Source organism: Hydra vulgaris, chromosome 04 (genome assembly GCF_038396675.1).
Source record: "Hydra vulgaris chromosome 04, alternate assembly HydraT2T_AEP".
NCBI classification, from domain to species: domain Eukaryota; kingdom Metazoa; phylum Cnidaria; class Hydrozoa; order Anthoathecata; family Hydridae; genus Hydra; species Hydra vulgaris.
The window spans coordinates 3,891,081-3,908,754 of NC_088923.1; the positions used below are offsets into that span (position 1 = coordinate 3,891,081).

The window sequence follows — 17,674 nt, forward strand, 5'->3', positions numbered from 1 at the left end:
TATATATAATTATTTTGGAAAATATTTAAGTTTTCGTTTAAGGTGCTCATAATATCCTAATCTATCCTACATGTTTTTGTTATTAAATGAAAAAACAAAAATATAAGATTATTAAGTTAATTCAAATGAAAAGATATAAGGATTTTAAGAGTTTTACTCGCCAACTAATCGACTTTTAGCCAGTTAGCAGGTAGTCCGTAGTCGCGACTAAATCGACTATCCGATTTTAACCCAACGGTCTCTTTGGCTAACCGTACGGTTTGTTATTCGGATACACAAAAAACAATACGGGTACCCGTTTTGTTACTTTTTGATACTCGGGTATCAACATAAAAAATAACATTTCATGATTCAAGATTCGTTCTTTTTTTCTTTCAACTAATATGAAATTATTAAATACTTAATAGCTGTTACTCGAATTATAATGTCTTGTGAAATACCTGTTAACACTCTTAAAAGTGGAACACATCATTACAAAAGCAGTTCACTAAACTACGACGGAAATCAAAGTTCTCTTAACAAAATTTCACATCCTGGTTGGTAAAAAAGTTCAGTTTTCTGATATATATATATAAATATATATATATATATATATATATATATATATATATATATATATATATATATATATATATATATATATATATATATATATATATATATATATATATATATATATATATATATATATATATATATATATATAAATTAGTTAAAAACACTTATCTAACTTTTATCTTCTACTTTAAGTTTCACCATTGATTAAAGTAGAAGATAAAAGTTAGATAAGTGTTTTTTACTAATTTATTATTGCTCTGTTCTTAAAGAACATTGAACACTCTATTTGTAAAATACACTAACATAATTTACATATATATATATATATATATATATATATATATATATATATATATATATATATATATATATATATATATATATATATATATATATATATACATATATATATATATATAAATATATATGTATATATATATATATATATACATATATATATAAATATATATATATATATATATATATATATATATATATATATATATATATATATATATATATATATATATATGTATATAAAAGATATTTATTACATAGTATTTGCCCAAGCTCTCAGTGGATGTACTTGTTCTTTTTTTTTTATAGGAAACTTGTTTATCAGATACTTGTATTTTTTAATATTAGACATTTATTCATTCATGCAATGACATTGCAAATGGGCGAAAAACATTTTTAATATCGAAAAGGTGAAAAGTAAATAAAAGAGGGAAAAAAAATAAATTAAATTGTTTAGATAACAGAATTTAAAATAGAAACTAATATAGTGAAAACTATGAAAATCCTAAAGAATAAAAAATTTAGTAAAAATATTAAGTTTAAAGAATAAAAATGGTCGTAATAAATTCAAAAATAAAAAAATTAATAAATATTAAAAGAAAACAAAAAAAAACAATTTTTAAGTTTTATTAATTTATGTTATTTTGGTTGTTTTTATTGTTGCATATTTTTGTATATTTTGTTTATGCTGTCATGTATTTTTGTGAATTGCTTATATTGTTATGTATTTCTGTGTATTTTTAATATTGTTGTGTATTTTTATGTTTTGTTTATTCTATCAAGTAATTTTTTGTGTTATTTATATTGTCGTGTATTTTATTTTGTGGTGTTGTTGCTAATTATTTTGATTAGAAACTGTGATTTCTCTTTTTGAACATAAAATGGCTTTCGCTGATTTGGAATCTATTGTCTATGAGATTCTACTACTCTGAAAGCATCTAGTTACACCTAGAAAGTCACTGCACACCTTCACACCACACTCTGCTGCCTCATTTATCACTTGAAGTTTGTCAATAACTAGTTTCATGTTTTGACAGTCTTCCCTATTAATCCAATTATGTGCATGAATATGGAGGATTATATAGGGCATACCAAAAATGCTAAAAAATCTGAATGAATCCATCCCAATTAGGTCATTTAGAGATGTACCATATTCTATTATTTTTTTTATAATAGTTTTTAATTATAGTTTTCCACTAAAATTAAATCATTCAGAATCTTACAGAACAAACAAGCTACCACTGCACATAAAATGAAACTGTGAACACAACAAGTTATTCCAATTTTCTTTTTTGTATGTTAGTAACAGTTTCAGCCTTTAGAAAATGTTTTTTGATCTGTCCAGGCAGTAGCGCAATCTTCAGAGTATAAAGTCAGGGGCTGTTCTAGACCATTTTCGACAGCAACCGTATTTGGGCGCTGCCGAAAGTAAAACTTGAGGATCTTTTTTTTTTTTTTTATGTTTTTTATAGCAAATATTGTTTTTTTCACTAAAAAACTCGTATTTCTGCTAAATTTTGTTGAGATGGGGGGTTCCGCCGCCCAAATTTTTTTCCTAAAATAGGCCCTGAAAGTAGTTAACTCATCTACCTTGGTTTGTGAAGGGCATCAGGATATAGAGTCTTGAAGTTTTTTGATTCAGATACCTTATTTTTTATGAGCAGACAAGCCTGAACCAGCTCTTTGTAGTCACCTCGTGTAAATGATTGTTAGAGATTTATGAAAAATGCTAGTGTTCTTCTATAGGCATTATATGAAGGTAATACTTTGCTTGTTCATCTGATGACAGTTAAGGGAAATGTTTCTGAGCTTAGCAAAGTGAAAAAGATTTAGTAAATAAATGTTAATTGTTGTAAGTTAAAACTATAAGTAGTATGTTCACTACATCCCAATATTAAAATGCATCTCTTTACTATTTTGTGTAACATAAATTGAACATATCGATCATATTGATCATACAATCATATTGATCATACAATCATATTGATCATACAATCATATTGATTATACAATCATATTGATCATACAATCATATTGATCATACAATCATATTGATCATACAATCATATTGCTCATACAATCATATTGATCATACAATCATATTGATCATACAATCATATCGATCATACAATCATATTGATCATACAATCATATTGATCATACAATCATATCGATCATACAATCATATTGATCATACAATCATATTGATCATACAATCATATTGCTCATACAATCATATTGATCATACAATCATATTGATCATACAATCATATCGATCATACAATCATATTGATCATACAATCATATTGATCATACAATCATATCGATCATACAATCATATTGATCATACAATCATATTGATCATACAATCATATGGATCATACAATCATATCGATCATACAATCATATTGATCATACAATCATATCGATCATACAATCATATCGATCATACAATCATATTGATCATACAATCATATTGATCATAGGTAAAACAAAAGGTATAGCCTATTAAACTCACCTTTAAAAGATCAAAATATTTGGACTAACTAATGTCTCCACTTTTAAATCTTCCTAGCAATGACTCAAAAGTAGTTCACCTACATGCCTACTAGAAATAAACTAGAAAAGAACACGATCTAATTCCTTCTGTAGAGGCTCACATGCAGCAATTCTCTTTCCTGAAAATGTATATTATTACAGTGTAGTTGTATGGTCAGCATTCAGATATTTTATATTTAACTAGTTAGGCTTATCTATATTTGATAGAGTTGTTTTTGAAAACCATGCCAATAACATTTTCTTTATGCTTCCATTCTCTAAGAAGTTTTTAGTTGCCTTTGCTGTGATGTCTCCAAGTACTACCAGTTTCTTTAGTTGATTTTAAATGTGAGATGGACTATCCTTTAGATATAGCTTCTTTTTTTATTATTCTTATTCACTCCCAACAAGGCTGCACGCAACCATTCCTCCCAACTATTAAGTTGGAAGTTACTATAAAACAAAGAATAAAGTTAAAGAGCAAGGAAATGGTTGACAGAACACTTGAAAAGTTGTAGGTTGTATTAAACAGGAAAACATAAGAATAGGAGAGAGTTCCAAATAGTTGAAGTGCAAGGAAAAAAGCTATATGAATAAATATTTTCAGAGCATGCAGGAACATATACAATAAAAAGATGAAGCTTTGCTGAATGACTAGTCAAGGAAAAATAAGCTTTTGTTGATGGAGCTAGAGATGATAGCTCCTTTGAGCAGCAACCATGAAAGTGTTTGTAGAAAAGAAAAAGAGATCCAATTTTACGATGATGGGAGAGAGGCTCAAGCTTGGCAGATTGAGCTGGTCTAACTATGTTTACAATGCATTTTTGGCTCTTCTCTAGAAGAAAAAGAGGGTCATTAGAAGAACCAGTCCAAATATGACAACAGTATTCCATACAGGGACGAATAAGAGGTGTGTAGAAGTAGATAATGGAATCAGAGTTAAGAAAATGGTGAGCACTATAAAGAGAAGCAACTTTAGCGAATGCTAATTTAGCAATTGATTGTATATATGGTTTCCTTGAGAGGTCAGTAGTGAACAATTATCCAAGAAGATATAAAGAAGAGGACTCAGTGAGAGATTAGCCAATCATCAATATAGGAATGTGGACAGTATTATGATAGTTGTTTGCAGTAAATAATCGAGTTTTGTTTGAGTAAAAATTAACAAGCCACTGCTGTTGGCTTGTTAATTTAACTCAAACAAACTCGATTATTTACTGCAAATTTTTGTTATAGAAATGAGATCAGACTCAAGTTCAACTGCCTGTTAAGCTATTCTAAGCAATTGAAAAGATAAGACTTTTTGTCAAGATAGAAGTATAAAGTTGAGTCACCAGAAAATAGAACCACTTTAGATGTAAGGTTTTCAGGAAAGATCATTAATTTAGATAAGAAACAATACAAGACCAAGTTTAGAACCTTAAGGTACCCTAGTAGTTGCTGGAAATGAAGAAGAGTGTTGGCCTTCAAAGATGACTTTAGTAAAGTAGTTTTAAAATGAATGATTTTATCATCTCATAAACTTTCCCAGATACAGCAAGCTTATGAAAAAGACCAACATGCGAAACTTTATCTTTAGTTTGTAAGGGTCACCCTGCATGCTGCTACAAGGTAGTACACAATGGGCTGATGAGATATTGCTATGGATACTGCATAAAACATGGTCAAGATTTCTCCATATGTCATAAGGAACACAGATATTTATGCCACATTTTAATATTCTTCTGTGTTTCCTATTCATTGCTCTGGTGCTAACTTATTCTCATAGTCACAAGTTTATCTCTCATCTTATATTATCTTTCCATTTCATCAAAGTAATAAATTCCTTTTCATAGTAATATTTGATTACTTGACAAATAATGTTTCTGCCTACTAGAGTTGGATTTTTTATAGTGTAAGAGCACATTGTCTATATATAGCTTCAGATAAAGCCTGATTTCAGTGCAAATTTTTTTTATCATCATCTTCAGGAATGGTGACAAGTAACAATTTCATAAATTTGTTAAGTTTTTATCCATGATTAAATATTAGGAATGTACTGAAGAATTTGCCAAAGCCGAAGCTTCTGTCAAAGCCACTTAGCTGTACCTAAATGTAAATCCATTTCTAACAACAGTTGTAAAACATTTATATAAGGCGGCAGTTCAGGTGGCAAAATTTGGACTCAACACCAATAAGTTCTTCAATTATCTGCTGCATGGACCTAAACCGCTTTAAGTTTATTTTATTTTGTTTATATAACGAATTAGTTTTTATTAATCTAAAAGCAATTTAGCTAAAACGGTGAGCTAAGTTTTCTAATCTATTAGATCCCACTGTCATCATATAATTAGGCAAAATTAAAGGACTATAACTTTTTCTTCAGTATGTAATTTTACATAAAGTATGTTCGAAAATAAAACTTTATTGTTAAATTTTTATGATGTATTTCATTTAAAATATTTTTCATTGTAAATTTTGTGTAATTAATTTTTTATTGTGGTGTTTCTGTTCTTCAAGTTCTGCAAAGCATGCTGAATAATGTTTTGTAAATTTAGTAATAGTTGCAACCTTAAAACTATTATTAGTTTCACTGTCGTCAAATGATAACAGTGGGACTTGCAGTTATACTGTGATGATGTTATGCTTTACTTATTACAAGTACTGATTGTGACTATAAAATTGTGCATTTATAACAGACATGATCATATATATTTATTTACGTATTTGCGAAAGTTAACATTTTAGTAAAATTACAACAACAATATATTTATATTTTTGTAAAATTACAACAGCACTGTGTTTGTGATTACTAAGACTAAACAAGACAAAAAAAAAAAAAAAATAGAGCTTATACGAGTTTTGTGAAACTGTCCAGTTTATGAAATGGGATTGCACAAATCGTGTGTTTGAATAAAATTAGAAAATGTTTAAACAAAATACTAAAATTAAGTAAAGTTTTATAAATCAAAATAAATCAAAAATATAAAAAATTTATTTTAATTCACTTGTATATGTTAACGCACTTGTTTTTTTGATAAGTTTAGATTGGTACAAAAAAATACCTGATGCAGGGTCCACTTTTTTTTTTTTTTGTAAAGGATTGTTAATTAAGAAAAAAACACAACTTTGAAAAAAAAACATGAAGTCTTTTTGAAATGAATAATTAAACATAGTTAATCAAAAATCAATATTGTAAATATGCAATAAAGTTTAAATGGACCTACAAATTTTTAAGATTGAAGCATATGCATACGGGATATGAACCCTGTTGTGTTTGATGCATGCTTGTAATAAGGGTTATTGAAAATGGTTTAAGTGTCTGCCCGGGTACCCAACTAAGTATCGGGCGGATATAAAAGTTATATAATATATAAAAGCTGTATTTGTACAGTCAATGAAAACCTTTCATTAAATTATTTTCATTAAAAGTTGTTCTTTTTCACTTAGATATAAATTTTATTTTACTTTAAGTGTCCAGTTTACACAAGTCCAAATTACGGTTTAGAAATACTAGCATATTAACTCTTTTTGGTGCCAAAGATGCGCGCTGTTTTTTACAAAATATTTTTAAAAGATGTCACCCTCTACTTCTTTTATGATATTCTTATGATGCTTTTTCTTTCTAAATTGGGTCCTTTCATAATGTATGTACGCATTATGAGGGTAGAGAGTTACTAAAAGGAGGGGGGGGGGTTGTTAAAAGTATGCAGGTGTGTACGATTGGGAGGGGATCCTAAATCAGTAGTTTTACTGCGTACATACTTAATAGCTGGCCCCGTATTAAATTATACTCATAGTATAACGATGACTACATCTCATCCATTTATTAGGTTATCACTTCTAAAAACAATTATTCACATCAAAAAAACAACTGCGTTTAAACTTTCTATGCAAGGTGTATGCATATGCACCATCTACTCCAGGCCATTTTTAATTCACAATTTATGCATAACTGTTTCACAAACTGAGCAATATCATGATTTTTGTGTAACATTTTTAAAGTACATTATTTGTTAATATTTTTTAATTTTAAGCCTGCTCATTGATGTATGATGGGACATCAAGTTCGTTGTTCTTCAAAATTCCTGATTTCTCTGTTGGAAATGAAAATAAATGCACAACCCTGGAATGTTCTGATATCACAGCTGCTGATCTTCGTGTAACTTCAAAGTTTGGTAGTTGGGACACAATAACATGTCGTTTACTTATTGAGTGTAAAAATCCGTTAGTTGCTTGGAAAGTTAGTATGTTACCTTTAGATGATAATAAGTCTAATGGAGAGAATTATACTGAAAAAAATCCTGTATACGTGTCAATAAAACAGGAGTCATGTATGGTTAAAGCTACATTTGATGTCTTATATGCCAATGATATTAAGAATTTATTACATCGTGTGAAACTAGCCAAATTAAAAGAACGCTTAAATATCCAAGAATTGCACAAGCGCGGACTTGAAAAAAATATACGAGTGCCTGATAAGATTAGAGAAGGTCTTCCTGAATGGGTTAATTATATACCTGCAAAATGGTATTCCTCCGCGGTCCGTCAGGTGTTAGAATATTTAATTGGGTTATATACTGTTTTAACTTTGTGTTGGGCACTATGGCAACTATATAAACATGTATCTTTTATTCAAAAGTACATGCAACCTTTAATTGACTTTTTTATGTTTTACCTGCATATTCTTACTGATTGGTTTAAATTGTTAGATGCATATGCAGATATTTTGTCTACCTACTGGTGGACTTACATGAAGCCTATGTTTCTTTTAATATATCCATTGTATAATGGTCTTGCTCAATTATTTAAACCTCTTCGTAATGTTGCTGGCGTTGTTAATACCCTGTTTCAACCTTTTATTTCTTGTGCCAAGTCTTTATCGTTAGCTTTGCAACCTTTGTTTCAACCTGTATCAAACCTATGTGGATTAGTTACACGCTTTTTAAAAGATATACATGCAATGATAATTACCACAACTATTTATCAGCGCATAGCCTCAGAAATTAATTATGGGAGCCTAGACCCACTTCGTGCGCAAGTAACTCTTATAAGAGATGTAATATTTAGAAGTGTTCGTAATTTAATCTTTGGGATGAAATTTATATTTTCAAGAATTTACTACACGCATATGTTTTTGAAAAGAGAACATAAATATGTACAAGAAGAGACGGAAATAGAAAACAAGGAGAAAAAACATTAAAAATAATTTCATTACTTTAAAATATTTTAAATTAAAATAATCTTTTTTTAATATTTTTTTACGTGTAACTCGATATGTTTTGACTAATAAAAATTAAAGTTTAATAAAAAAAAAATTCATTTCGTTTTATAGTGTAAGTATAAAATAAAATTTCGTTTTATTTTTTAAGTATATATTTATTATTAGATTAATTAATTAGATTTAAAAAGGTAACAACTAATTTTAATAAGTTGTCATGTTTATTATAATATTTATATATGTAAATATTGCAAATATTTATATATGTAAATATTCTGATAAACAAGACAACTTTTTTTAATTTGAACTAAACAACCGTGGTGCAGTAGCTTCTGATGCAAGCGTATGCTTCTAAATCAAGAGGTCTGAGGTAAAAAGTCTGCTCTTTCCATGTATGCGACATTGGTTTGAAAGGCGGTGATTTTCCTAGTTTAATGTTCTTCTGCGCGGAAGGAGAAAAAAAAGGAAATTTGATCAATGGTCCATTTTGGAATGAAATTTAATCAATGAGCACCGCGGCCCACAGTGGGTCAAATATCGAAAAAGCTGGTCAAAATATGAAAACGTTGAATGATTTGCCTGAAATTTCATGGCAAATATGCTGAAAAACAAAAGAAAAACAAAATGGCGGATCCAATATGGGGGACATATAGGCTAAAAAATTGTTTAAATTGTTCATAAATGGGGTTTAAGGGTTCTTTCAGGCCATAAATTAGGAATTTGACAAAAAAAAAATGGTGGATCAAATGTGTGATAAATATGATAAATGCTAAAAAATAGATCAAATGTTACAATGTGATAAATGCTAAAAATCACAATGTGATAAATGCTAAAAAATGGATCAAATTATGGAAGATGGTGTTAAATATAAAAAAAAAACATTCTGTTTCAGTTACAATCATTTTGGTTCTTTTTAATCTTTATCTGTCTCTGTTGAAATCTTCATTATATTCAAAGTTTGTCTTCATAATCTTCTGCTACAGGAACCAAGAGGGCAACAGCCTCTGGCAACAAAGTCCTCAATTTTTTGGTGTTGATTTTCGTAGAGATGAAATGTAGGGGTCTGTGGTTGCCAACAAACTCCTGAACACGTCTTCCATAGTCTTAGCTTTTGAAAACTTTCGAGAAAAACCCAAACGATATTGCTTTATTAACTTATTGGTTGATTCTTGAGCATCCTCGGACAGTTGACCAATGGGCAAAATGGCCGAAGAAATAATGTCTGGTCCGTGGATCAGCAATCTATGTACTGATGTAAAATGTTGTACCAGGGATATTCTTTGATAAAGTGTCTTGCAGTTGCTAAGGCGTAACCTCGAAACTTTTCAACGTCGATTTCATATCCACTCGAAATTGTTTACAAAATTATATGAAAACGGTGGATTAATTCTTCGGAAACACCAATTATCAAGGATGACGTATGAGCGTTTTCAAAGAAACGTCGAACGGTGTTTCCGTCGTTCGTGCTGCCCAACCCTTGCTTTGGCATGTCGACTAAAATTCCTAGTTGCTGTTTGAAAGCTTTTTGGATGCTACCTTTCATTGTTGCTTTTTCCTGCTTTTCTTCTTCTTTACGTTGCTTGCCATTTTTTCGTATTTTTTTTTTATCCCAAATAAATACAGCATTCAAAACATCGAATCCAGGCGTGTAGAATTGACAGTCCGTACTGTAGATACTCAGTGGTTACCGGTCTTTTCAAAACTTCATCAATGTAATTAAATTGCTAGGAAGTTGCGTGGCAGAAATAACACCGTTGCGCAGGTTTTGTGTTGGTGATAGCATTGCATACTTTACCATCTAACATGGTCATAATTAAACTGTATTGAATGAAAACATTTTTCATATAAATGGTTATTTTTAATGGTTGGAGTTTTTCGATCTGGTTGTCAAAATCCGTTTTCTCATTTAAAATAGTTTCCTTGGTTTCCTTTGTAAACTGCAATTTCAGAGGTCTGCAAAAGAGGGTTGAAAATGGCTTCGGATTACTCCATAAGAGATTTTCTTCTTTCGTTTCTTGATTTACACCTACAAGTTGCAATGGAACAAGCGAAGTATTAAATAAATTTGCACCTGAAATATTCGGATCTTCAAAAGCCATTTTATAAATGCTTTGTCCGGATGTTCCGTCAAAGCCCCACTTACAAATCAAAGTCATATTCAATATTTCTGAAACACTCTTATAATCTTGTTCATCTCGCATCTCTTCAGTCATCCATCTTTTGGACCTATCAGATAAAGTTTCAAAATTTCCAGTGGGCTAACCCGTTGATTTATTTACAGTTACACGTTTTGCATCAATCTGACAATTTACTGAAGTTTTTAACCAGTTTTCGTTCTTTTTGAAAAAGTAATCTAGTTGTTGAGCTGCTTCCTTATACTTGCATCTAAACTTTGTCATTAAAACAGAAGTAGTAGGTCTCATGTCGCCGGGAATTGAAATTGCATATCCAATCTTTTCTGTCAATGACTTTTCCAAATGTTCTATAATCACTTGCAAATCGTTTGCAAAATATTCTTTTGTTATAATGATCTCTTTCCTCGAAAGTTCATACACGGCAATCGGTGGATCTGATAAACCTGAATTTAAAAAATCTATGTTATATTTATTTGAAATTTATTTAATCAATATTTAGTTAAGTTTTTAACTTTTTATTTTAATAAAATATACAATTGTATTTATACCGTCATTTAAATGAGTTCTATCCATTTCCAAATCGTTTGCAAAATATTCCTTTGTAAAAAGTCTTATCTCGAAAGTCCGTAAACGGCAACCAAATTTTAAACATACTTATTTATTTTGAAATTTCTATTTTAATAAAAATGTATAATGTATTATTCAGTAATTTAAATGAATTTTACCATATATCGTCTATAAAAAGAATATGACTTAAAGATTTAAATTACTGTATTAATTACATTAAATTACTGTATTTTTTACATTTATATTACTATAAATAAATATAAATTACTATATAAATACTTTTAATACAATATAAATACAATTTTTATTTTAATTATCAATTTATGCATTATTTATGTATGTATTTATTTATTAATTCATTTATTATATACTTAAAAGCGTTAAAAAACATCTGCACAGAGTATGTACAATGTTTGTGTTTTGATTTATATGAAATGTTTCTTAATTTAATTATGAAGTTAGTAACTTTTTTAATGAAAAATATTTCTTAATATTAATTATGTCATTAAAAAAATAACCAAGTATTCAGTTTAAAATATGAAGCAAGAAAAAAAAAGGAATGCAATCATATCTTGAAGATTGGAAAATGGTAATCACTGTGTGGCGGTGCGTGTGGCGATCATTGTCTTTTTCTAAGTTATTCATCTCACTGTGTAGAAGAAAGCGTTGTTCCCGTCCTTTTCTACTTTTAATATTCTTTATAATACTTCTAGACATCGATTATAATTAAAGTTATACAAATGTAGCTCATAATTAAATAATTTTACTTTCATTTTTCAAGATGTTTTTTTTTTTTTTTTTTTAGGTTATTCACCTCCTCAAGGCCCAAGGGGGGCCACTACAGTCGAGGAGGCTATTCATTTTTTTGTGTTTTTTTGTGTTTTTTTCTAGTTGTTATTCGTGGTGCAACCCTCTCTCAACTCTTTAACCCCGAAACACGAACCTTGCCGAGCAAGGCCGCTGCGCGGAGAAATTAGGTTGAGCGCGGTACTTCCATGGATGTGTTGGGAGTCGAACTCCTAACAAAGCGAGCGCTCTTACCACTACACCTCTACCGCAATGTCTCAATAACGGCATTTTGCAACCAGTATGTCTCAATAACGGCATTTTGCAACTGTCATATAAAAGATGGCTTAAAAGTGGAGTTGGTACTAGTAGGTGAATTTGAATGTTAAATTATAAAAATAATACTATATACGTAGTATTATTATGTAAATGAAAGTGGAATATCGTGGAATTCGTAACTTATCTCTATTTTTAAAGCAAATTTTTCAATTTTATAAAACATTTTTCTGTATTAAGTTAATTAAAAAAACAATACATTTATAATTAATGATTTAATAATAATATTTTTGTTTTTTAATTAGTGCAAACCTCGTGAAACGAATTCCATTTTGAAAATATTTATTTCACGTGCACACAATAAAAATATTTTGAAAAAAATACAACTTTTTAGCTTTAACGGTTGCAAACAGGACAGACAAAGGACTGCCGCGTTCAACCTGCAATATATTGCACGAAATGAACAGCTGATCTTCTGCACAGCCAGCATTAAGTAGTCCCAACATCACTAAAGCCAACCTGATAGACCCAAAAATACCGTTTCGAAACTTTTCTTTTTTCCTTTTTGACCAGCTTTTTTGAGATCTGACCCACTGTGCGGCCGCGGCATGGAACCAATTCACTTTTACTGGACAAAGTTGATAACTAATTTAATATAAGGGGTATATTCATTTAAATTAGCGCTTCTTATGAGTTTTTTTTTAATTTTTTTATTTCGTTGCTATGGATACCTAATTTAGAAAAACGACAACCTATTTTAGTAGTTGCAGATTTTTTACGAGCGCTATATTCACTAAATTTGGCATCTGGGTCATTCCAGTAGAATTCAACAAAAGGTTGGTGGCACTATGTCTCAGACTTTGCTCTTCTTTTGAAATTATGTTAATAATAATAAAAAATGAAAAATTTAAAAATTTCAATGTAATTGCATTACCCGTTACTAAATTATCGGCATTAAAAGATTTGCGATGGAAGCCTAATTTTTAAAAAACTGTTTTTTTCGCATTTTAATACGTTCATAACTTTTTTCAGATTTTAATATCAATCTGAAATTTGTTATTAAAAAAGCACATTGAATGCAAATTCTAAAATGAAACTAAGAGTTTATAGTAAAAATTTATTATTATTCAGGCATAATAACTAACAATACGTGTTCATTAGGTGATCATTTAAATCAAGAGTGCCACAAACTATCCTATGTCACAAAGTCAGATGTTTGTGATATAACACATAAACATTAATATTTGCTTAGCGTGAGAACAGGAATTAGTGTAAAAAATTTGAAGACAAATTGCACTCATCATGAAATAGAATATTTTCGATAACACAGACACACACACACAGATGTATAAACGCTCATATCTTTTAATAGGTGTCATTTTAACATGTTACTGAATAAACGAAAACTTTCATTTTTTTTTTTTTTTTTTTTTTTTTAATATGTATTTGCCGTATATTAAAATTTACAATGAAATAAATCGTGTTAATAAATAAGAGAGCTGGAGCAAGCAGAAGACATAAACTGTCTTATCATCGAGCCCCATTTACATTGAAAAAAAATCGTCAGCTTATATATAAAAAAAGAAAAGTAGCAAAGTACATAATAAGCATTTTACACGTTTTTACAATATAAATATAAGTGTTGAAGTATAATGCAATATATCAAAAATTAACAAAAGTTAAATATAAATAAAACAGCAACAAAAAAGAAGTAGTTTCAATAACTATTTTTTAGATAATTTATATTATTTATTTTAAAAGAGATATTTTAAATCAAGGTCATTTTGCAATAAGAGACTCTTAGATTCTTTCCTGAATTGTTCCAAAGAGATGTTTTGAATATTATTTTTTTTTGTAACAAATTTTAAAAAATGTTTCCACAGAAACGGTCCACGATATTGAATTTGGTAAGAACCTAGTTTTAAATTAGTTTTTGGTACAATGAAGTTGTTAATTGAAAATTTAGTAGGATACTTGTGCGAGATTTCACTAAAGTAAGACTGAAACACAATAGGAGAAAGCCCACGTTTTATTTTAAACATGAATTGTAGAACCTGGTGTATATTAAGTTTATAGATACTTAGGGCACCAAGCTTCCTTAAAAGAGGTTCGCAATGAAAAGTTCTGTGTGCACCAAATACAATCCTGCATGCGTGTTTTTGCTTACTATAAAGTTTTTTTAATTTACTATAATTAGTACTACCCCATACAATATTACAGTACGAGATAAAACTATGAATAAATGAAAAGTATATTTTTTTTAAGGAAGCAGTGTTAAGATATGGTTTAGTTTTATATAATATGGAAATATTTATTGAGATTTTATTTTCTATGTATTTTATATGTGGTTTCCATGACAAATTTTCATCTAGTATTACTCCTAAAAAATTAACGATTGGTTCCCTTTTAATAAATGTTTTATTGATTATAAGATTAGGTAATTTTAGAGGAACATCATCACCTTTACTAGGTTTGGAGAATAAGATAAATTTAGTTTTTTCTACATTTAACGAAAGCCTATTACTTGTAAACCACTCGTTTATTTTTAATAGTTCTTCATTAAATATATTAAAGAGAACTTTTATGTTTTTGTCGGAATAAAAAAGATTGCAGTCGTCTGCAAACAATATAACATTTAAAATATTTGATGCTAAGTACAAATCATTTATATACTATAAAAATAATAATGGTCCTAAGATTGAACCTTGGGGCACACCACAAGTTATGTGTTTTTCTTTTTCAGTTTTTTTATAAATAATACATAGTGACCTTTCCTAAATAAATATTTCCTAAATAATATACTGTATATGAATATTATTTGCTGTCATTATTAGTTTGGTACAAGGTATCAGAAAATTTAACTGACTATTTTAGTTAAGCCCAAAATTTGTCGATTTCCATCAATGGCAACTTTTAACCATGTATATATTTTTTCTGTTAAACAATAAATGATTTTTTAAATTTTAATTCTACTTTTATGGTAGAGATTATAGTTCTAAAATTATACATAGTTTATTATACATTAGAAAAAAGTTATAATGGTATAAAAGTAGTACTTTTTTCAATTTAATGAAAATCGTTCAACTTTTGTGTGCTGATTTTTTTTTTCTGAAATCAAATAAATAAGCTGCACCTTGTTTTTTATCTAGGCTAAGTTACATTTATTTAGTAAATAAAAAAACATGCATTTATTATATTACAGAAAAAAGTTATGAAAGTATTAAAATGCGAAAAATACAGTTTTTTAAAAATTATGCTTCCATAGCAAATCTTTTAATGCCGATAACTTAGTAACGGATAATGCAAATACATTGAAATTTTTAAATTTTTCATATTTTATTATTTTTAACATAATTTCAAAAGAAGAGCAAAATCTGAGACATAGTGTCACCAACTTAGAAAATTGTTGAAATCTGGAATGACCCATCTCTAATTTAAATTTCGTCGCGCTTTTTGAGAAAAGTGATAAATTTTTTTATTTAGTTGCTATGGATATTTATAATGCTTAGCAACCAAATTTTTTTCTTGATCACATGGGGGCACATGGATTTTTTAAATAAATTTAATCATATTTTTAACCCACCTTTTTTGAATATCAATTAAAGATTTAGGTAACTAATGTTTTAGCAATAATAAAAACGGAAAGTAGTGCAAAAAACATTGACAACAACAATTTATAAAACAATATTATTTTAAGATTGTTGAAGTAATTATAAAATTTCTGAAAGAAATTTCATTATTTGTTCAGTGCGATGTTAATTTACGCGGTAATGATGTAACAGGGTCAGAAAAAAGGAAAAGAAAAAGGGTTAGAAAAAAGGAGTCTATTGATCAGATCAGAATTTATTGATCTTTTGGATGTTTTTTGGCTTAAATTTTTGCGATAAGTTGTAAGGTGGTAACACAGGAAAAAAACAACAGATTTTTAAAGAAAAAATCAAAATTTATTTTTTTATTTTTTTTATTTTTTTATTTTAGGTGCCCCAAGAAGTCCTAACGGTCTTGTCACAGAGCACCGCGGAAGTGCATTTAACCAGGAAGTTCACGCCTCCTTCCTTACCGTGACGCGAAAATTTGTCCAGAGCTCGTTTCGAACCTGGATCTCCTGCTTATAAAGCAAGCGCTCTAACCACTGCGCCACGGCCGCACTTATCACATATTTTTTAATGTTGATTGGTGCAAAATTTAATGCTCCTTTAAATGATATATAGGTTTCAGGTGTTTTTATGTGCTAAAATAGTGTTTTTAAGATTTTATTACAAGGCATTAGTCCATAGAAACACCTTAGCAACGGGTATTACTCCATATATCTTGCTTTATATTGCTAAAAATGGATAGGAATTTAACTGAATTGAATATAATATAATATACTTTGCATTTCCGATCTAAAACCATTACTTAAAATAACAAACTTATGTAAAAACCTCTACAATGGAGCTCAAAAAACTGTCTACTGGGTAATAAAAACTGTGTACTGGTTATACTCAAATAAAGAGTTTTACTTAATGTTATTCTCTGTTTATACTTTATAGTGTTATAATACTACTGTACAACTGAAAGTAAATTAACTATGAGTACAAAAATATCTAGCAAGCAAAATTTTATTAGACATCACAAAAGAAAGTGAAATGGCGTCAGGGTTAGGGTTTCAGGCCATCAGTTTTATCCAAGAACACCAGATACTTGGTGTAAATGGCATCTAGATTAAATTAATAAGACTAATAAGTATAAACCTATTGCTAGTATGCCTATGCGGATCCATCACATTATTCTTCCAATTTTTAGAGAGTTACAATTTGATCAACTTCTTAATAAATGTTTACATGGAGAAACTCAGAATGCAAATGAGTCTCTAAATTCAATTATTTGGACAAAGATCCCCAAAAATGTTTTTGTTAGCAGACAAACACTGGAAATGGGAGTTTATTCTACTGTTTTACAATTTAATGAAGGTTGTAATGGTATTACTAATGTTTTCAAAGCACTTGGCTTACTTGGAAAGTTTATCCTGAAAAAATCAGTTAAACAAGATGTTAATCGTGTAAGAAGAATGTTGCGGAAAGATTTGATTGAAATAAAAAATCAGCGAAAGAGACTTAGACGAATACATAAAGGACTTTTAGACAAAGAAGAGCAAATGAATTTTTATATGCCTGGTGAGTTTATCTAAGATTATTAAGTGTTTTTTATCTTTTAAACTTAGTTTTGTCTTCGCTTTCAATTTTTTAGAAAACTCTAAATTTTAAAACATGATATCTCATCTAATAATATTGCTTCAGAGTTGAAATTTTCACCAATGATTCATTACATATTAAAG

At 28.8% G+C, this 17,674-nt stretch overlaps 1 protein-coding gene across 1 annotated transcript; it reads left to right on the forward strand.

Annotated features, from left to right (window-relative positions):
- The first annotated feature begins 305 nt into the window (after nucleotides 1–305).
- LOC105844597 (uncharacterized) lies at nucleotides 306–8,628 on the forward strand. The gene is made up of 2 exons (XM_065795269.1): nucleotides 306–536; nucleotides 7,410–8,628. Exons 1-2 carry the CDS (start codon nucleotides 425–427, stop codon nucleotides 8,573–8,575), a joined length of 1,278 nt encoding a protein of 425 aa, XP_065651341.1. The 5' UTR covers nucleotides 306–424; the 3' UTR covers nucleotides 8,576–8,628.
- The last annotated feature ends 9,046 nt before the right edge of the window (nucleotides 8,629–17,674 follow it).

Bases quoted from the DNA above. Each gene is read 5' to 3' on its own strand.
- LOC105844597 (XM_065795269.1), top strand. From the start codon at position 425: ATGTCTTGTGAAATACCTGTTAACACTCTTAAAAGTGGAACACATCAT. The intron at 537-7,409 runs GTTGGTAAAAAA...TTTAATTTTAAG, and splicing joins TAACAAAATTTCACATCCTG to CCTGCTCATTGATGTATGAT.